Source organism: Haplochromis burtoni, unplaced genomic scaffold (genome assembly GCF_018398535.1).
Source record: "Haplochromis burtoni strain Fernald_Lab_line unplaced genomic scaffold, NCSU_Asbu1 Contig_4, whole genome shotgun sequence".
NCBI lineage: Eukaryota > Metazoa > Chordata > Actinopteri > Cichliformes > Cichlidae > Haplochromis > Haplochromis burtoni.
The window spans coordinates 2,992,772-3,015,135 of NW_024582365.1; the positions used below are offsets into that span (position 1 = coordinate 2,992,772).

Here is a 22,364-nt window from a genome sequence, read left to right on the forward strand (position 1 = left end):
CTTAGAAGACTTAAAATTAGGGACCGAAACCATAAAGTCATCAGGAGGTCACTGATCAAGTGAACAAGTTTTCTTATCTCGGTATACTTTTTGCAAAAAGGGGAAACCTCTCTTTTCTGGCTCTTGGAAAGAATGCAAATTTAGATCAATTGCACAATAACTTTATCTTTTATATACAGTCTGTGGTTTCCCCATCCCGCTGGGTAATGTCTGGAAAAGTTCATGCCTGCAGTGCATGTGCGAAAAATGGCTTTTATCAGCATTCGCCTTTAAATAACCCCTCTAGAGTGCAAAATTCAATACTGGCTTTCTGAATACTCCACAAGGACAACGCTGCTTTTGTCAAAACATTGCTATCAGTTTTTGCTGCAGTCTTATTTTATTCCAGCCTCTGATTTTCTTTCTCTGAGTGTTTTGCCTCCACATGTCACGGTGTCTTGTGATTTTTCTCCAGCGTGGAGCCACAGCTGCCTGCAGTTCAGGCTTCCGCGTTCTCGCTGTAGTCTCCACACGTGATTAATCATGTGAAGTGGCAAAAAGCACAACAGTGTCAAGACTGTGAGGGGGACCTAATGGAGTTGAAAATGGGATGTTTTGTCGTGATGCAATCCATTTTGTCGCACCGCCGCCTGCTTTCGCTGTGCCCTCAAACAGCAAATTCTTCTTCTTGTGCCAGGTACAAAAAGTAAAAGCTGTGTCTATTTTAAGCAAAGAGCCACACAGCAAAAACACCACTGAGAAGTTTTGGCTTTTTTTTTTTTTTGCTCTTTGTAATTTGGTTCACTCTGTCAGTTCTGCACTCGTGCTCGTTTGAGGAGCGCTCCTTAGCCCCTTTTGTGCGGGCCTGTATCCTTGCCTCAGCACAGTTCACTGGAGACTGGGGGTGAAAATCGTTTTTATTTTCCACTTTTAAGACTAATCCACTCACTCTGCTGTGGAAAATCAAGTAAAATGCATGTCCAGCGTGAACTTAATTTAGTTTGTGCTGTTTGCTGTGTGCGGCTGTGTCTGTTAGACCTAAAGTGGCCTCGTGCTCAGCCTCTCGCTCTCAGTTACCCTGCAGCGGAGGGGTTCAAGATGAAACCTAATCAGCTGTATGACGCTACAGCGGGGCTGAATGTGATAAAATGCCAACACCGGAGCAGATTAAATGAACGAGTTAATGAAGGTAATGAATGAGAGTGTTTCACACTGAAGAGTTTAATTAACCTCGCCTCCCACCACCCTCTCTCCACTGTAACACCTTTGTCACTGTATCGCAGCCCTCTTCTGTGCCGACCACACAGGGGCAATTTATCGAATGGCCTCTTGTGCCAGGGGCAATAAATCCTCCGTCCTGCCCCAAGGCCTTAACCTGCATCCGTACCCTTTATCTCCATGTTTGCCACGCTTCCATAAGCACAGTACTTTTCTTGACCTATTCCCTCTCTCTTTCTCATCTACCTCCAATCTTCTCCCTCCTCCTCTTCCTCTTCTCTTTTTTCTTTCTTTTCCTTTGTCTCATTTCTTCTTTTTTTTTTTTTCTTGTTCTCTCAGATGCAGAAACACCTGCGACCACACACGGTGCGCACTTCCTCACCGTCAGCAATCCCTGGCAGCTTAATCTGCACACACACTCACTCTTCAACTGATAGTCTCGTCAGATTAAAATGAGGCTGAAATATTCATGCATAAACATGCATGCACACTCACCCATATTTATGAGGACCTCCCACAGCCTTTGCTTTACTTTTGTCCTATTGTTCGCTTCAGACAAACAAAACCCCCTCTCTGTGCTCAAATATTGAACACGATAGTCGGCCACATTCTGACAACTTTAATACACCTCAGCTGTCTCGCTTTCTCTTTCTTTTTCCCATTCCCATCCCTACTCTTCTCTCTCACTCACACACACACACACACACACACACACACACACACACACACACACACTATAGTGCCACACCAGTGCTACATCTTGTTAAAAAGAGTTAGTGAAGCTGAAAGGCCAATCACATTAACACAGAGAGTGTCAAAAAAGACCAGAGAGAAATATGGTGGAAGGGTCAAATCAAACAGACACTTCTCAGATTTTAATTGCAAATGCCTAATTGCTCAAATAATTATGAGTAATCAGACTCGGCCGCGCTGATCTCGAATGCATCATATAGCAATTACTCACCACTGTCGCTGCTGGATTTAAAAGAAAGAAATATCTTCGTAGATTAGCGCTTAATCCCGGTGCCTAGGATCGGAGAAGGCTTTGAAGATGTGCGGCTCAATGTCCTCGTCCACAGCCGCCGCGGAAGGCCCCGCCTCGGGTGACGGGCTGCGGCCATTTTATACTGGAGAGCTCTAATCAGTCATGGTGGAGGAGCGAGGATTTATCCAGCAGCTCGGATTCGAGGATGATTAGATGCTCAGATGCAGTGAGAGGGGTTAGCGATTTGGCCAGGGCATGAATGTTGCTGTTCCAGCTCTCCCTCACTGATAAATGTCATGGGGAGTTGGAGGAGCCAACCTTGAACCTTGCTTTCATGGCACGCCAGCCCGATGCTACATTTAAAGACTGGGATTTCAATTATCAATGTGATTCAATCGTGGTTATTACTGCAGTTAGACTATTAAGTAGCCTGAGGGCAAAATAAAACTTCATCTTCAGAGGCTGAGGTACCTGGACTTCTGTGGAAGAGCTTAATTAAAATATGATTACCTGTCTCTGGTGCATACTAAAATGTGTATGGAGCTCAAGGCAAACTGCCTGCTGTCCCAAGAGGATCATATCTAGTGTTGTCAGGCCCTTATTTGCCTTGTTTTCCACCTTTTAGAATGATTCCCCCCCCCCCCCTGTTTGTTTGAGCCCCTTTTAGCAGCTAAGAGCTGTCTGGTCAGGAAAGGTCACGTGAAGTCTTTGCCTCTGTCTATCTTTAGCGCAGTCCCTTCTCTGTCTGCATAATTTCTCACTGTCTATGCTTAAGCACATTTTAGAAGCATCAGGCATCATCTCTTGCTGGTCAGGGAGCCCATTTCATGGCTTTGTGTGGCATGAAAGGGCCGTCGGAGTCGGTGGGAGAGATCATTATCTGACATGAGCTTACAGAAGGGAAGGAACAGGAGCTGAATGTGTGAGGCAGAGCCCGAGGGTTTGCTTTGACTTCTACTCAACATCGCAGCCTTTATATTAATCCATATTTTAATTAGACTTTCTTTTAGTGCTTGTTTACTCTTGCTGTGTTGTTGTAAGGGAGGCGGAGCGAGGGAAGGGCAAGGATAGAAGGTAGTGAGGTTGACATGGGATTACTATTAATAAATACAAGGGGAGGGAAGGTAGAGCCTAGTGAGGGCTCCAGAGACGAAGCTGTGTTTCTTTTCATTAGTAGGATATTGTAATTCAGATAGAACCCATCAGCTCAAACAACGACCTGCCGCAGCTCGTGTGATGTGCTGAAATTTCAATCAGTTTGTTGTTATTGTGTTAGCAGATGCAAAGAAACGCCAGTGAGTAATGCGTAGTAGCATTTTAGACGCTGATGAGGCGATGCGGTTGTGTAGATCGAGCGACTGATTAGCATTCATCAGGTGCTTTTGAAGCCGTTAGAGGAGATGATGTTCAGAGAACTTTCTGCTCCGTTAACTTCAAATAAATGTCTTTCCCAACCTGTCGTTGGAGAATGTCTCGGGATGACTGACTTTTCATCAGATCCACTATTAGAGCTGCTCAGTGTGCTCTGTCATGGAGCAGTAGAAGCTCGTGAGTCCATTAAACTGCGTATTAAAAAAAAAAACAGGCTTTTTCCTTCTCTCATTTCTAAAATGAACATTTCAATCAGTGTGTTGCCTTTGGGAAGGATGGCGGGTGAAGGTCAGTTTGAATTTCAGCAGTAATAATTAGATTCTTTATTAGTCTTTGCCACTGAATTCATCTCCAAAAAGGAGCGCTGCAAAGGAGCAGCGTTGGCCGGGTGTTGACTTAATGTCACCCATCCATTTTGCTTTCGCTCTGGTTGGCCTCGCAGGAGCTAGAAAATGGGAGCTCATTCATCACTGGGTTTCTCTGGCTCTGGGCCCCAACATGCATTCAGTCATAGCTCGAGTGACAAACACACACACACACATAAACACTTTGTCTGAAACAACAAAGGGGCTGTGTGCACACATGCACATCTCAGTGGGACGTGTAAAAAATGTCTCCAGCAAAATATCAACAACACAGACACACACACTCACCCACCATACATACATATATATATATATATATATATATATATATATGAGTGTACAGTGTCACATGGCTGCTCTCTGAGCTGCTCACGTGTGAATACAGTCAGACCGCTGAAGGTTTCTGATTGATTGATTGACTGACAGCAGCACAGGCATCTGTATTCTGGCAGCACAGTGTGACATGAGTGATGCTTTGCTGAATTTTTTTAAGAGCTCATACATTTTAAAGCAATCCTCCACCATGTTTATTTCCCTCTCTTCTCCACCCCCCCACCATTTTTCCCCATCCAGAAAGGAATCCCCATCGGGCAGTTCTGCAAGGACTTCAATGAGAAAACCAAGGAGCTGAAGGACGGCATCCCTCTCCCGATCAAGATCCATGTGAAGGTATGTCTGTGCAGCTCGCTGTGGGTTTGTCTAACCCCATCCCTGACCCATTACACTTAGCACTTAGCGCCCCTCCCTAGCACGATTGTGGCTAATTCCACGAGCTGCATAACATTATCGCAGCACTTCCATTATTCATACTCTACCACGAAGTAAGCCATTCCATTTGCATTCATTAATGAAGCAATACCCAGAGGAACCTGCAGTCAAGAACCATTAAGTGCATGCAAGAGATGTGAATTACTCCAAAAAGAGGTGTTATGTTTGTAGTATTTATTTCACACAAGAACATATTTTTTGACTTCCTCATACTTCCCTCCCACCTTTTGTGTGCTGTGTCCTCGCTGCTCTCTCTGTGTTGTGTAATGAGGTTCACAAGGAGGGAAAGCCTAATCCTTTCAGAGGCGTGAATTTATTTTGACATGCAATATCCAGCAACAGCTCTGCCATCACATCTGGAGCCCTGCTTCTATCTATCAGTGCAGTGCCATCTGCTGGTGATTTGTAGCGTTGCAGTTCAAGCTGCACAGTGTGTGTGTGCGCATTCTGCGTGTAATGTTTAGTGTGTGCGCATGCAACATGTGTCAGCCTCTGAGAGGATGTTTCTCTGCAGGCTTTCACCTCATCCTTGTCAGTAGGTTTAAGCACATCTTACAGTCCCTTTCATCTTACTTTAAATGAACAAATTGACTTTTTCAGACATTCCACTTTTTCACTTTTCTTGCAGAGAGTCAGATGAGAAGATCGATACCACTGTCATGTCCGTGTGTGAAAGCCGGGAGGCAATTAGCTCAGTAAAAGGGCTGGAGGCAGGGGGGCAACAGCTATCCTGGCCTCGTCTGAAGTTAGAAAAAAGTGATGCTTCCATCATATTTCTTCAGACAAAAAGACCAAAAGCCTCAAAAAGCTCTTGGTCACAGCAGCTCTTTAAGCTTAGCTCTGACATGCTGAGTTGCAGCTGTAGATGATGAGAATGTCATTAATTTTTCAGGTGTTTGAAGCCAGATATTGTACAAATTAAAGTCTTGACCTGAAGAAGTCAGAAGTTTGTCCAAATTATTACAATTCATCCTGAGTGGGGATGGATGTGAGGAAATACTTCTTATAGTTGTTGAGATATTTAAATCTGGAAGCACCACAGCTGTAGACTTGCATGAGTGAAACAGTAGTTTTGCAAGAGATATGCAGCACACCCCCAGCAAACACTGAAACAAAGTATTTAACCATTTGCTTGGGATAATGTGTATATGTTACAGAAATGCATGTCAGAACTTATTTAACAAATGTTAACTGTGATGTATTTGATGGCAGAGAGCAAATGATTCTCCAAAGGGTTTTTTGGGTTTTTACAGTCTTCTACACAGAACTCCTGATTATGAAGCAAGTAGTAAATGAATGAATAATTCCAGTCACATCTGAGAAGTCATTTGCTAATGCCATAGACTGTATCTAAAAGATGGGGAGGGGGGGCTCCAGGCCTGGAAGTGAAGCCAAACCTGTTTTCTTTCTAATGACCAGTCGGTCGCTAAACAGAGGTCAGATTATATGGAAGTCTTTCATTCAGTTTTTTTCCTGTTCGGTTTTATAGTCTCAGTCAGTAGGTTAAAACATTATTAAACACAGCTTGAGAATTCATTTTAAAAATAAGCCAATTTAGAATCTCCAGTTAACCTAAGATCAGGCATGTCTTTGGACTGTGGGAGGAAGCCGGATTATCCGGAGTGAACGCACACAGAAATAAGACGAGCATGCAAACCCACACAGAAAGGCCGCAGCCAGATAGGGGAGTTAAACCGGGACGCTTTGAGGTTACAGGGCTAACCAACAAATCACCACAGTGTACACTGTGCCACCACAGTGTAAGTTGAAGTTTTAAAATAACATTTTTACACTGGCTGTGTTGAAATGTCTTTCCAGCATGCTACCTATGGTAAACAAACACAATTATCTGAGATAGTGTGGCCTAAACGTCAAAATGTACCAATAAGTAACAGCCTAAGATTACTATATAATATTGTCGCATGGAAACACTATGACGGTCACTTCCCATCATTGTAGAGTGACCAGGCAGCTGGTGTGGTATGTAAAATGTTTTAAGTAAATAACAAATAACATTTTGAATTTTATTATTTCAAAACAAAGAACGACAAAAAGTAACCGAAACCAAATCCTAGGACTAGTATTGGTTCATACATAAATGGTACTCAGCCCTATTCAAAAGGCTTGACAAACAACTGGGTGATGTCACAGTGTCTGTCACCATCTTTTGTATACAGTCAATGGCTGGTTCAGTGACCACTGCAAAATGTGTGTCGAGTTTAGGGCCGCCACGATTAGTCGACTAGTCACGATTACGTCAACTATCAAAATCGTCGACGACTGATTTAATAGTCGACGCGTCGTTTGAAGCTTTGTAAGGAATCAGTAGTAGGATTTGTCTTTATTTTTAGTTAGCACATACCTTAAACACTTAAAGCTGTAAGCTAATGATAGTTATAGAAGAGCAGATGCTGCTGGTGCAATAAGCTGTACGTTTTACATCCAATGGATGATGATCTGATTAGATAATCGGTGCTAGTCAACTATCAAAATAGTTTGTGGCAGCCCTAGTCAAGATCAAGCAAACAACATAAATCCTGTTAATTAATGAGTTTTAGATTTTATTTGGGCAAAACCAGCAGATCTGATCATCTAACTCTATATTATCTATAAGCATATTCTCCAAAATGCTGAACTCCTTAAATGTCAGTAGCTGTTCCTTTGCTCCCGCCCCCTCTTTATTATCCATCTTTGAATTTTCTGCTTGCTCATTTTGCTCGTCAGAAAAATCCCCGAGCAGGTGTTTTCTCTTCAGAAACAACAGCAGCTAATTGAACTCTTACAACCAACAGCTTTTCCACAGAATAAATGATCTTCCTTCCATCGAAAGGTCATATCGTGCGAGATAACATGTCTCTGATGACAAATCACCTGCTCCGCAGTGTTTTCTCAGCTCAGCCTGCACTTTATTGTCTCATGTTTGTTTAAATTTTTATGTGACAGAAAATAGATGATGCAAAGTACTCTCCCAAGATGGTTTAATGATTGCATTGGCTGTCATATTCTAGCTAATAAAAACCTCCAACCAGGGAATGAATCTGAATTTGGTGGGGGGAAAAAAAGCAGGGTCAGAATGACTCAGTGAGGCTGAAGAAATTATTTTTGTTTTGGTCCTGAGGGGAGGACGGAGAGGGTAAGCACATGGGGCTCGGGAGCAGATGTGCAGCAGCACTCGGCTAAACACGCACATAGTAGACAGAAAAATGGAAACGCCTCATGCAGATGGCTTAGGTTACTTCAAAGTTAAGTGAGTCTAGTTCATGTAAAAAGAAGAAGAAGAAGTGGCACAAGGGATGTGAAAGCTGTGGAAAATGATAAATAAACACAGAAATATCACCCGACACTGCACTCCCCTCTGCTCTTTGTTTTGGTCAGTGGCCTTTTCTGTTCTGATTCAGCTCATCTGTGTTATTTTCATGCCACAGTAGGCGGATGTTCAGTGAAACAGCTCAGAAAAATCCACTGAACAGTAGATGCCCAGCACCGAACAGCAGCAGACTGTCACTGTTAGCAACTATCGGCTGAACATAGTGGAGCATTTAGTGGATGAAGAGTCAGCTACTCCCCCGGAGGAGCTGGTGGAGCTAAACTAGAGCTAAAAAAAGACTCCCAATTCCTCAAATGGCCTGAAAGATGTCTCCAAATCAATAAATACGCTTTGTATCTGCTGGATGTGTACATAAACAACTAAGGGACTCATACGGGAGCAACTTGTCAATCCCAAGGTAACCCTGCCCTAAATCGTGGCTGCATTGTGATTATGGTAGAGATCATAAATTACAACCGTACATCTTAACTGCACTAAAAAAAGACTTGAAACTACACCTGAGACCATAAACTCGCCAGGAAAATTTTTGCCGAGATCATAAAGCAAGTGAGAAGTAGGGTCATTTTCATTAAGGCTGCAGTGGAATAGTCCAAATAATCCCCTCCTATGTCTTCTTCTAATCACTTTTCCTCTGCCGTTGATGGAAAACTTCATCAAGTTAAAAAGGTGTGAAGGAGAAAGTTGGAGAATCCGACTGCTTAGTAATGAGACGGCAGATGTTGTTGAGTTGAGTCATTTAATCGGAAGGTCAGTGATTCAGTCTCGCTCCAGTCCGCATGTTGAAAGTCCGTGGGTGAGATACAGTATCAGAATGTGTCGGCACAGTACGAACACAGTGGATATCGACTTTGTAGTGTAAGAGTGGAAATCTAATCTATCGGAATACCAGTCTGTTAATCTTCATCATCAAAAGCTTGTCCTCACACAATGTGTTTTTACTGCGTTGGTTCATGCAGGTCGCACAAATGAAAAGTAGCCTGTGACTGAAGTCAGATTAATTTACGATAATCCGAAAGGCTGCAGAACAGCGACGCTTAAGCTGAAGACATAACTAATGCAGCCCGATTTATGGGAAAATTTTAATAGAACATTTTCTTAAAATATAAACTTGCATTCTTCACACAAGGCAGCAACTTCATACAAAGTTTTTATTACAGCTGCATCCAGCATCACAGTTCTCCTGAGAGTTTAACACTGCACTTGACGCAACAAAGTTTATTGTGACCAGCTTGCGATCATTTCGCCTTTGAAATGGTTGCCTCGAAAACCAGATGCAACCACTCTCGAAGACTGCGATAAAACGCCAGCAAGATTGGTTTGTGCCTGAATTGGGTCAAACTGGCAATTTCATGCGGTGATTAACTGTGATAAATTGTTAAAAATTGCAAATGTGTTTCCATCTGCATACGTAGAAATTCACCAGCCTCAGAAACTGCATCACAGACCCTGCAGGTCTGCGATTTAATGACACAGGCGCTGCTCAGCACTCGGGCTTATATGTGGAAATATGACCAATCGGCAACTCTTTGAATCAAGTCCCCAAACGCAAGTCGTGCACATTGTTGCAGACTGACACAGATTGATCACAGTGTGCTGGCAATGTGTTTACAAATTAGACAGCACTCTGAATGATACAGAAGCTGGGAACGCACAGATAATGCAGACGATGCGACACCGAACAGAGGGAGACAGAGATGATGAAGAGGAGAGATAACAGGTGGAAGCCACAGCTGAAAACTGTAGAAACGACAAGACTGAGGGACGTAAACGGAACACAAGATAAAGAGAACAACAATTACCAAAATTAAACAAGACACAACTGAACGAGGAACAGGGGAGACAAAAATACAAAGACTAGAGGAACAGAATGGGAAAACTAAAGGGCTTTTACTAAGTAAACCTAAAGATTTCTGCAAATGAAGGCATGAAATAACTCCAAAAGGAACTTGTGTAAGGCAATAAACAAGATATAGAAATACCAGAAAGCTAAAGTCTAACAATGCAGAATATGAAACCCTAATTCAGAGATGAGCAGAAATACAAAGTGAGATTGAGGTTCTGTCCTATCAGGTGACCTGTGCGCTTGTGCGTCTTGTGATTGAAAGTGGTCAGCCACTTTCAAGGTTGAGGGTGTTACATGCTCGAGCTCTGGGTAACTAGTTGGTCACAGCAGCTACTTGCAATCAGTGGCTGGATGTGAAAAAACATAAAATTTTTCTTCCTAGTTGCAAGGAGGTTGCTGTCCTACTTTCATTCTAATGCAGCTGAGGCATTAAAAGGTTCACAGTGAACCAGCAGGTTATGGCATAAATTTTTTCCATAACAGAAAAAGACAAAATAATAGCTGCCTTGTTGATCGGTGCAGTAATTGACATCATAACCTTGAAAACATCTTATTTGAAATAAAGGTTCTCACAGTTGAATAAAGAAAATGTAAATTCTTCAAATCCACAGGGTAGGATTAATACTGTGAATTAATTCGCCCTTAAAACATGAAGCGCACTGCCTCCAGACCCCGAAGAAGATCGACTAATATGTGATTATCTTTGCTTTACTCATGTGATAATAAAAGCTTTTTAACTTTTTGCAATTTAATGGGCCTTAAGTTGAATTTCCAGAAAAGTCCTAATCTTGTGAGAAGTAGGACCAAGCTATGTTTTTATATTGCTGCGTTAAGACTTCCAGCAAACTCAGCAGTACAGAGAAACCAAATGACTCAAGACTGTGTTTGAAGATTATCCCCCATGTTCAATTATCTGAGTTAAGAAGGTTAATCTGTTTGTTCGTTCAAACCAATTAGACGAATGTCGTAATTCTCCGCCAGAGTTGCTCTCGTGATGCGTGGTGACGGCTTCAGAGCAGACTTTAAAGAGTCACGCTGGAAGGTAGAGCTGCTTCTGACGTCTTACCTCAAAATCTAATTTCAAAATGAGTCGGAAAGAGTTTTCGAACTCGACGAGCTGCTGTGAATGTTAGCTCAGCTGCTGCAATTAGATTTAATTTGTGCTCCTCATGCATTAGCACGCATTCGGTTCACAGAGTCGTTTTCTGAAAAAATAATTAGACGGTGATGTTTGCAAAACCCAGGAGGCCGCTTCAAAAACCTCCCCTATTATTCTGCATGAAAATGTTCAGTCCAGTGCATGAAAATACATTTTTTTTTAACCAGTTTCTTGCTCCTCACAATGATGATGTCAGGTCACAATCACCGGCCACTTTATCAGGTAGACCTTTTCAATTGCTCGTTAACATAAATATCTAATCAGTCAGGGAGCAGCGAGTCAGTGCTTTAGGCACATAGACGTGGTCAAGATGACCTCGTTTAAGTTCAAACGGAGCATTAGAAAATGAAGAGAGGTGAATTACGTGACTTTCTGTGTGGCATGGTTGATGTTGCCAGACAGGCTGTGTGAGTGTTTTACAAACAGTTCTGCTGGGATTTTCACACTGCCGTCTGTAGGGTTTACAGATAATGGTCTGAAAAGAGAAAATACCCAGTGAGAAGCAGCAGTCTGGGTAAAAATGCCTTGTTGATGCTAGAAGTCAAGAGTAAAATGGACAGGCTGCTTCTGGTTGGTAGGAAGGCAACAGCAACTCAAATAATCAATCATTTCAACCAAGGTATGCAGAAGAGCATCTCTGAATGCACAAGAAGTGGAACCACGAAGCAGATGAGCAGACCTCACTGGGTGGCACTCCTGTCAGCTAAGAACAGGAAACAAACTACAGTTCACAAAGACTCACCAAAATTGGAGAATTGAAGAAAAAATGTTGCCCGTGATGTGACGAGTCTCGATTTCTGCTTTAACATTCAGATGTAAGCGTCAGAAGCCGGTGCAAACAACATGAAATTGTGGATCTGTCCTGCCTTGTAGACGTTTGGGGTGATATTTCCATGCCCCACTTTAGGTCCATTAGTAACAAACACCACAGCCTGCCTAAATATTGTTTCTAACCATCTGTCCATCCCTTTATGACCAGTGCACCAATCTTCTGATGGCTGCTTCCAGCAGGATAACCCATCATGCCACAAAATTCAAATCATCTCAAACTGGTGTCATGAACATGATAATGGCTTCACTGTACTCAAATGGCCTCCACAGTCACCATGGCATGGGATAGAAGATTCACATCATGTCAATATGGACCAAAATTCTGAATAAAGGCAGTTCTGAAGGCTAAACAGGTCCACCGGGTACTAGCAAGGTGTACCTAATAAATTGACCAGTGAATGTACCTGACACGTCACAGCAGAAACTGTCATGACCCTCCATTGTACCATTGTGCCATTGAAACAACCCAATTTGCTCAGCTGTTTTCTGGATTGGGAGAGAACTCTCTTTCTATTAATGATTGTTTAAGTGCCATTTCACTCACAATGTCTCTGCTGACCTCAGTGACGCTCAGTAGACGCGTGTTAGTCATGTCCTGGGCAGCTTTAATCTCTTTTTGGCGGAGCCTGTGGGCTTTGGCTGTGCATATCCCATAACATCATGGTTAAAGTTCTCTTGCTGCATGAAGTCGTTTCATGAATTTAGGCTTGTTAAAGGCTGTACTGTGTTTTAATGTCATCGCCCTGCCAACATCCAAGTTTGTGATAATTCAAAAACAAGGTGATGTAGGAGCTTCAAATTGATACTGTAGCTAGGGCTGTGCGATATGACCAAAATCTCATATCCCGATATAAGAATTCTATCGTCCTGATAACGATATAAATCACAAAAATTGTAACATTTTCTGTAAATTCTGTGAATCTCGGGCAGCTCGACTTGCGTGAAGTGTTTCCAGCTCGCGCATGTAGCTGGAGTCGAGTGTTTTAACCGATGCATGAAACGATACATTTTTAGACATAAGTTGTAACGAGCCGCCGTTTTCTTTGTGAGTATTTATTACACGGCGTGCTGCGGGGAAAAGCCTGTTCTAACGTTTGAGTCTAAGGTTTATTTTTTAGCACCTGACGGCTCTTTTTTACTTCTCATCCGTAAATAATCTGCTCTTTCACGTGATTCAGTTTATTTTGAAAAGTCTCAACAGGATCTTGAGCTTTATTGTGAAAGGTTTATGTGGAAAATAAACAAGCGGACAGCGATGGTTTTACCGTCGTTGTTGCTAGACACACAACGCTAAAAACAGGCGCTTGTCCGTCTCGTAGTGTGGTTATATTAAATATAAGAGAAAGAGAGAACTTTAAGAAATTAATATAGCCACTACAGTAGACCATCAAAACGATGAAAAAATATTGCCGTAAACAGTTTATTTTGCGACACCACGAAACAAACGATAGCGTAAAATGAAACGATAGATGTTTTTATATCGTCATCCGATATATATCGTTATATCGAACAGCCCTAACTGTAGCTGTATCTACTAAAAATCTTGGACGAGTTTGAATCTCAGAGTTTCTGAATGTGATAACTCAAGAATGGGGTGACATAGGATTTTGGTGCCAGTATTTTTATTTTTTCCAGGGGGATGAAAACACACTGGTGTTAATGTGGGGGAAATAATAATTAGGATCTCTGTTAAACACTGTCCCATGTACTTTGGCTGTCCTAAAGCACAAAGCAATACCGAATATAGGGTCAAAATCAGGATGTTAAAATCTTGGTTACAATAATATTTATACATTCTGCAAAATCTCATGTATTCACACTCTCAGGGGTTTCATGGGTGTTAATATTGATTCCTCTGTCTCTCTTTTTCCCTCTCAGCCTGACAGAACGTATGACCTGACGATCGGCCAGCCCACGGTGTCTTACTTCCTCAAACAAGCGGCAGGAATTGCAAAAGGAGCTGGAAAGACAGGTGAGAGGTCTTGCCTCAGTCATGTATCTGCTCTTACTAAAGTTTTCACCTGCTGAGCGCATCCTGTTCTGGACACATGTCTCTTCATGGACTCGGATTTGAGCTTTGCTGCGATTGATGTTAAATTCATGACATATGGGGAAACGCTGCGGCAGAGGTGGGAAGTGGCAAACATGGTGTGTTAGGGAAAGAGAATTATGGATTTTCACGTTTTATGCTTCAAGCTACCTTCAGCTGACTCCTGCAACGCCGACGCACTCACCTGTGCACACAGATTTCCAACTCACTTTGCCCTCCTTCAACCTTTCTTGATACATGTAGTGAATTTTATATTGTTTTATTTATGCTTCACCCTCTGTTTTGTGTGTGCGTCAAGGTCACGAGACGGCGGGGATGGTGTCCGTCAGAGCAGTGTATGAAATCGCACAGGTGAAAGCTCAGGACGAGTGCTTCAAAATGAGGAACGCCTCCCTTGAGACGGTTGTGAAAAGCATCATCGGCTCAGCTCGCTCCCTGGGCATTAAGGTTGTCAACAAGTAAGTACCAATTCTGTACTTGGTGTACTTCTAATCTCATTTTATTGAGCTATCGGGAAGCACAAATCAAATGTTTCAGTGCAATGAAAGAATCCCAACAAGTGTTAGGCTGAACAAGAGTGAGAGTACCAGATGGAGAAAAGCAGGCAGGGGAATTTAAGTCTTCATCTGAGCTTTTCAGTTCTGGGAATTCAACTGCCCACAGTTTGCTGTGAGGTGAAAAACTTCTGAAAACATATGAAGAAAAGCTGTTGACATAGTGGGGTGAAATGCATCCAGAGTACTGATCCTTTCTTGCTAGATTCCTCCAAACTTCCTCCTGTTAGGATCCAGTGCAAACCCACTGATGCACGGCAAACTGAACGCAGGATAATGTAGAAGAGAATTAAAAAGATCAGCAGTTTTTCAACAACACCGAATCTAGGTTTTTCAGACAGGATCAGACTGATATCCTTATCCTTATTTCATTTCATTTCATTTATTTATTTATTTTTGCCGTAAACAGACACAGAGCAGTGAACAAACAAGAGTGTGCCAGATGGTAATACATACGGAGTATTGACATTATGAAAACAGAAAATAACCAAAATATATAAGAAGGACTCCGTACACTGTTGGGTTAAGAAATAAGTAAAGCTCATTGCTTGTGAGAGGTAATATATCAAGAACAGGCCCCCACATCCTATTAAATCTACCCTGAGTATTTGGTTTACACACAGGTAATTCTTCTATTTGTATAACAAATAACATCTCCAGTGTGCAAAGGTGGGTGGAGAAGAAAAGAATCAGTTTATTGGCAACCAGCATTCACAGAAGCAGAGCGATCTGGATATGAAAGTTAAAAGGTTTCTACAGAGCATCCAGAAATTTCCAGTATGTTGTTGGGTTTAATGTCTTTGGACAAGGCGGATGACAAACACTGGAAAATTTCTATTCAATACTCGCATAACGTCAGGCAGAACCAAGGAAGATGTGCGAGGACCCCCTCAGTGAGGCAACATTGGTCACACTGTGAGGACACAGATGGAAAAGATGGAAAGCTGGGTTTTGTTTCAGAGTAATACAACCTGTGCATCACCCTGCACTAAATCAATCTGTAGCTCACATTAACTTATGAATAAAGAACATTGCCTTTTCCCAAAACAGTTGGCTGACAGTTGTGTGTTTGTGACCTTGGCCCAGTATAAAAGCTGAAGAGACAGCAGTGAAAAAGCAATCAGCAATCTGAAATCGGGTGTTTGCAACCTGGAGAGAACAGGAAACACTGTTTTATAAGTAGGAAATGTTTCCTTACCGCAGTGTCCGAATTGAAGAAAAGTCTGCATTCCTTCTAAACTTTACTTTTTTGGACAGTTTTGCCTTTATTGGACAGTGAAGATCAAAGGAAGGTGGGAGAAAGAGCAGGGGATACATGCAGCAAAGGGTCGAGGGCTGGACTCAAACCCGGCCAAGAGGCATGTGGTCGCCTACTCACCCAGTGAGCTAAACTCGTGCTCAACCTTCAGTCTTTCTAATGACCTGAAAGGAATGATTCATCTGTTTGGAGAAACTAATTTAGATTACATAGCAGACTATGAGAAAATAACCCTATTACTTATTAGGATGGGGGTTTTTTTTTGGGGGGGGGGGTTTGTTAGCATCCACGTTATAAAAGACAACAGCAGCCAACACGAAAGTCCAACAGCCAGTCAAACATTGTAACATATGGGGGTATAAAGAAATGCAGAAATGTGCAGTTAAGCAGGATTTCAGCAACATCATGCTGTCTTGTAAGACAAACCAAGCCGCTACAATAACACAATCAAAGACCCAATGAAACGGTTTTCCTTCCAATTTGAAGTGCATTCTTGTCGCTACATTGTCAGACTCTTAACAAAACGGCCTCAGCATCCGTTCACTTATCACGGTAGATATTCATCAGTCCTCTCAGTCGACCGCCACTCATCATACTCCTGAGATTCAAACAACTGAAGCAGCGCTCAGTGCTGGCAGTAGATGTGGACAGAGGTCACTAATGGAAGCCTCCATGGTTCAGACTCCACATCATAACACTATCAGCGGTAACTTTTGCAGACTCTAAACATAATCCTAACGGCTTAATACAGTTTGTTTTTTGTTTTCCAAAAACCCAGAGAACAAAAAGTTCCTTCTAAGCTGCTTGTTTGGCTTCTAACACCCAGAACACATGAAGTCCAACATCATATGCAGTTACATTAAGACCAGACAACGTTCGCACATGTTTGCATCCCAATATTTGTGAAAAGATGCAGCTAAAGATATAAACCCAGAGAGAGGTTCTGATTTTGTTAAAATTGTGTTTATGAGATGATTAAAAAAATAACTCGCTGGATACTCCAAACTTGATTTTATAGCTTAGTACATTAATGCAAGAAATTTATCGTTTTAATCAAGAGTTTGAATTTTTATTTAATGCTCCATGTAAATTTAAAGTCCCCTTGTGGAGGAAAACAGACGATCAAGCGAAATATGCTCTGCCGCTCGCTTACCTGGTGATTGACAGGTTGCTGCTGGATGAGTCTGCGGTTTCCTCGGGTTCTCAGTTAGATTCATCCCTCACGTTTGACGTCTGGATTCATAAAAACAAAGATGCTCAGCTCAAGGCTTCAAAACCAGTGTTCAAACACCAGTGGGTAATGTCAAGGTGGACATCATTTTATAGAGTCTGTGGATGCTGTAAATGTGGCCACTGGATGTCAGACTGACTCTGTCAGACACACAGAGACAGCAGACATTGTGAACATTGTTTGCAGTGGCTCCAAACAGCCACCGTAGGGTTGTTTTTGGAGTGCTTTTGATTGGCTATTAGACATACTGAAACCCAACACCTGAGACCTTCTTGCAGTGCGAGGTGAGTCATTGCACGGACCTGTAAAAGCCCCTAGTCCTTTAATAATGAGTATCGAGCTAATGCAGCTGCACATTACACAATTAGACTTCATTAAGACAAATTAGAAATGAAATGTGCAGAAACAGCCTGCTAATATGCTAAAATGTTAAAAACTATAAATCGAGCAGGGTTCCAGGGTTATCATTTGAATACTTAACACTGTTATACAATATCTACAACCAGTGTATCACATCACACCTGGCATTCAGTGCTGAACTATGATCTTTTAGTCTGAATGTTTGTGACTGACGTGATTTGGCTGCTGCTACGATGAAAAAGTATTTGCCCCCTTTCTGGTTTCTTAGGTTTTTGCATATCTGTCCCAAATACATATTTCAGATCATCAAACTAATTTTAATATCAGACAAAGATAACCTGAGTAAATGCATTTTTTAAATGATGATTGCTAAATCTAAACCTGGTGTGAAAAAACAACAACTTCTTTCTTCTTTGCTAACTCATTAGTTAATTGTGATTAACCAATTTGTTGTTGTTTTTTTAGAAAGCTGGGGTCACTTTCACCTGCCACACTCAGGACTGATTACTACCAGATCTTTTTAATAAAGAAACCACTTAAATAGAACCTGTCTGACAAAGTGAAGGAGGCTAAAAAATCTCAAAAAGAAACGCATCATGTCACAATTTAAAGAAACTCAAGCAAAGTCTTTGACACCTGTCAGTCTGGAAAGGGGTACAAAGTCATTTCTAAGGTCTTGATACTCCAGTGAACCACAGTGTGAGATCCATTATCCACAAATGAAAAAACCCCAGAACAGTTATGAACCTTCACAGGAGCAGTGACCTACCAAAATTACTCCAGGAGATCACAAAAGAACCCAGAACAACATCTAAAGAACTGTTGTCCCAAATTGCCTCAGTTAAGGTCAGAGTTCATGATTCAACAATAAGGAAGAGACTTGATTTCCATGGGAGAGGTCCAAGGAGAAAACCACTGCTGACCAAAAAAAGAGCACAAAGGCTCATCATTGCCAAAAAGCATCCTCATGATCCCAACGACTTTTGGGAAATTATTCCTTTCCCAAAAGTTGAACTTTGAAGATTTGTTACATTTGGCATAAAACTGAGTTCACGAAAAGAACTTCATACCAACAGTCATGGTGGTCGTAGTGTAATGGTATGGGGCTGCTTTGCTGCTTCACGACCTGGAATTTTTGTTGTAAATTCCAGAAATGTGAATTCTGCAGAAAATCTTCAAGGAGAATGTGCAGGCATTACACGGTTACACAGCAGGAAATTATCAGCAAGTCCACCTCTGGATGGCAATAACATAAAATGACTTGGGGCCTAGCCAAAGTCTGGACTTAAATCCAACTGAGGTGCTTTAGTATGAGCTTAAACACACCGCCCGTGCCCAACGACGCTACAGTGTGGCTGAACTAAAACAATTCCGGAAAGAAGAGTGACCCATTGTAGGACATCACTAACACTTGATGGCAGTTCTTGCTACCAAGGGCGGCACAACCAATTATTGGGTTGTGCCACCCAAGCTGTCTTCTTCCTCATGGAAGTAAAGAGTCGATGTTAAAAGAAAGTGAATTTTCTTGCTGTAAACTACATGGTTAGGGCGGTAGCAGTTCATTTTTAAGTGCAAAGGTGTTTCCATAGTGAAAAATGTGAAACCCAAATGTTTGAGTGAAAAAAGAGGCACAATCTGGTGTGATAGTTAAATCAATTACATTTTGTTTTCTGTTTAAATTCTAATTACAAATTCACTGCTTAAGGAAAACAAATAGCATTAGTAGTTTACAGTACAAAGAGAAACATGTTAAAACGCTCAGTTTTTGCTCCAGGTGTTAAAGGGTTAACTTGCAAATTGGGTTCTGAGTGTGTATTATGATTACACTATGAAAGCAAAATATGCTCAAAGTCAGTATGCATACCAGAAACCCTTGATTTTCCAATGTGCTCTTAATGGGCTCACCCACAATGTAGTTCAGAGAGGCGGTGGAGGAGCTGCCCACAGTTGCGGGGGGGAAAAAAAGAGAAGTGTGGACGGTCATTAAAAAGCTCCGCAAACAAGCCTGAAAACACAAAATAACTAGTAGACCTTTGGAGAGAAGTGATTTGTTTCCTGTGTGGGATGAAAGTTTGATTCCAAGGCTGCAGAGGTTTCTGTTAGAATAAAACTACTAAGCGTGTTTATTTTTCCATATACTGACTGCAAACGCAGCATGCCGAAGCACGGCGTGTCGTTTATAGTGACTGTAGAGGTAGTATATAGTGCCAAATCAGAGAAAAAATGGGATGTTATGAGTTTGTACGTGTTGCTTTGGATTGCTTTTAGACGAAGCGACACAAACCTGTTCGCTTTGCGTTTCTTCCTATCCTTCAAGATCTTTATCATTTATGACGTGCACAGCATTTCATGTATATATTTTTTTATAACGTAGTTTAGTATTCAGGCTCTATCATCTGCTTCTGCCACTTCCATTTCTACTTCAGCTAATAGTGCTGTATTTTTCCCAGAATCAGTTTCTCCCCCTTGCTTAGAACCTAACTTGTCTTGTGGCTGCAGTGCATTTTGATTTATTGGGAGTACTGTCAGTGAAGAAATTGGTATCTCTGCCTTTTTGTACAATGAAATTTTCCCTGGATGGGTTGCTGAACACTGCTGCATTGTGGTGAGCCCCGAGAGAAGTCGGTGCTCTTTCATTCAGGGGACTGAAAACAAAAAGGGGTTTGGAGTTAATGTTGCAGATAGCTGAAGGATTTCTCCTGTCAAGTTTAAAAAATAAGGGTGTATCTCTGTCCTCATCTCCAATCTTCCTTTTCTCTCTCTCTCTCTCTCTCTCTCTTCCTCCTCTCCAGTCTATCAGCTGATGAGTACAAAGTCTTCCTGGAGCAGCGAGAGGAGAAGTTGAAAGCGGACGCTGTGGCAGCAGCAGCCGCTGCCGCCGAAGCTTTAGCGGGCAAGAAGAAATGAAGTCCTGTAACATCCCTGCATTTCTCTTTATATTCATTTTATACATTCATGCAAAAACACTGTTAATGTGTGTGTGTCTGAACTTAATAAACACAACGTGTTACACGACACCCGTTCCTTGTCTTTCTGATATTAAAACTTCCCTTTAATGGCATACAGCTTAATTTAAGCGTTTACATCGCCTACATTTCAGCAACAACACCCAGTTAGATTTTAAAAATATTTACGAGCCCGCGTGATTAATTTCCTTCCAGCTCATCTAATGAAAATGTAATTTCTCTGTCATGGAAGGATTTGTATATTCAGTCTCTTTGATGTTATTATCTATTATTAACACTTCTGGAGGCAGTTTGGGTATTTGACAGGTTGTGCATATGGTTTCCTGCGCATTTCAAATGTTTTTCTATCTATCAGGGATCTGAGGGGTTCAGCACATTAATTATTGCACAAATCACATGGACCTCGGGCGGTGAGAGAATTATTGACTTTCAGGCGAATCTTATCGTTCTTCAAACTTCTGTTGTTCAAATTAATGACTTTTAACTCCTTAAACTTTGTTTAAATGTGTTTGGTCTGCCAGTGCTGACACAGCTCGTTAGGTGTAACTGTCAGTCAAATAATTTGAGTAAAAATTATAATTATTCAGCTCGTAAAATATGAGGAATACTTTCGTTTATCTGTACTTATTTGTCGACTACTGTGTTGTTGAACTGCTCATGGAACATAACAAGCAATTTAAAGTTAAGACCTTTTACTTTGATTTTTTTTTTGCTTATTTATGATGTTTTAAAACCCTAAATTATTACTTTACTTTATCCTCATTTTTATTCTATCAAATCAAGATAAACTAGCATAACTCTCAGGAATCTCTAGGGCAGGGGTCCCCAATCCCAGTCCACGAGGGCCGGTGTCCCTGCAGGTTTTAGATGTGTCCTTGATCCATCACAGCTGATTTAAATGGATAAATTACCTTCTCAACATGTCTTGAAGTTCTCCAGAGGCTTGGTAATGTACTAATCATGTGATTCAGGTGTGTTGACCCAGGGTGAGATCTAAAACCTGCAGGGACACCGGCCCTCGTGGACTGGGATTGGGGACCCCTGCTCTAAGGGTTACAGAGTGTGGTCTGAAAAACTGAAAATATTAAGTGAGCAGCAGTTCTCTGGTTGATGCCTCCTTGATGCCAGAGGTCAGACTGCTTCTAACTGATAAGAAGGGGACAGAAACTTAAATAACTGCTCACTACAACCAAGGTATGTAGCCTCTTAGAATGCACGACATGCTGAACCTTGAAGCAGATGGGCCTCAGCAGCAGAAGACCACACCGGGCGCCACTTCAGTCAGATACGAACAGGACACTGAGGCTACAATTTGGAAGGCCTCACCAAAACTTGGACAAAAGAAGACTGAGCACTTTGCCTGATCTGATGAGTCTGCTGTCACATTCAGATGGTGGGATCAGAATTTGGCAAAGACAGAATGAAAGCCTTGCATCATCCTGCCGTCCTCCCTCACATCAATGGTTCTGGCTGCTGGTGCTGTAATCGTGCGGAGGATATTTTCTTGCCTCACTTTGGACCCCTTAATAGTGAGTGGCTTTAGCACTAACGGCCTACCTGAGTATTGTTCCTGAACCTTTATAACCACAGGGGTACACTGTAGCTGTATTTGGAGACTAGCAATTTTATTTTATTTTTTCCAAATGTCATTATTTCATGTTTTTTGATGGTGGTCTGCATCATACCGTGTGTTCAAAAGCAAAAAAAATAACATAATTAAAAGAATTACTAGGTATATCCTCAGGTAGAAATAAACATAATGGTTACTTGCAGAAATTATTAACAGTTGCAATCATTGGCTGTTGCTAGAAGAGGAGTAACTGCTTGTTTATGTATTTTTATTATTTTTTTTTATACGTGAATTTTGCACACACTGATCACTGATGAGGTGATAATAATTAGAGCAACTCCATATCATGCAATGCTGAATGGTTCTAATTGGGTTCTGGGATTAATATTGATATTATTTTAACAAATAACCACATTTCTCCAAAAAGCCCTCCACTGAGGCTGAGACCTCCCTTTGCTCTGCTGTGGTGACTCTGAAAATATCTCCACCAAGAAGCAGTGGAGATGATGTGGATCTAGATTCCTAACT

General features: G+C 41.6%; 1 protein-coding gene across 1 annotated transcript in view; it reads left to right on the forward strand.

Annotated features, from left to right (window-relative positions):
* The window catches only part of mrpl11 (mitochondrial ribosomal protein L11), a 58,925-nt gene extending 38,610 nt beyond the window's left edge, over positions 1–20,315 (forward strand). The window contains exons 3-6 of the mRNA XM_005913271.2: positions 4,492–4,587; positions 13,726–13,819; positions 14,196–14,355; positions 20,093–20,315. Coding sequence (XP_005913333.1) covers positions 4,492–4,587; positions 13,726–13,819; positions 14,196–14,355; positions 20,093–20,207 — 465 coding nt within the window. The 3' untranslated portion in view covers positions 20,208–20,315. The remainder of the gene's footprint in view (positions 1–4,491; positions 4,588–13,725; positions 13,820–14,195; positions 14,356–20,092) is intronic.
* The last annotated feature ends 2,049 nt before the right edge of the window (positions 20,316–22,364 follow it).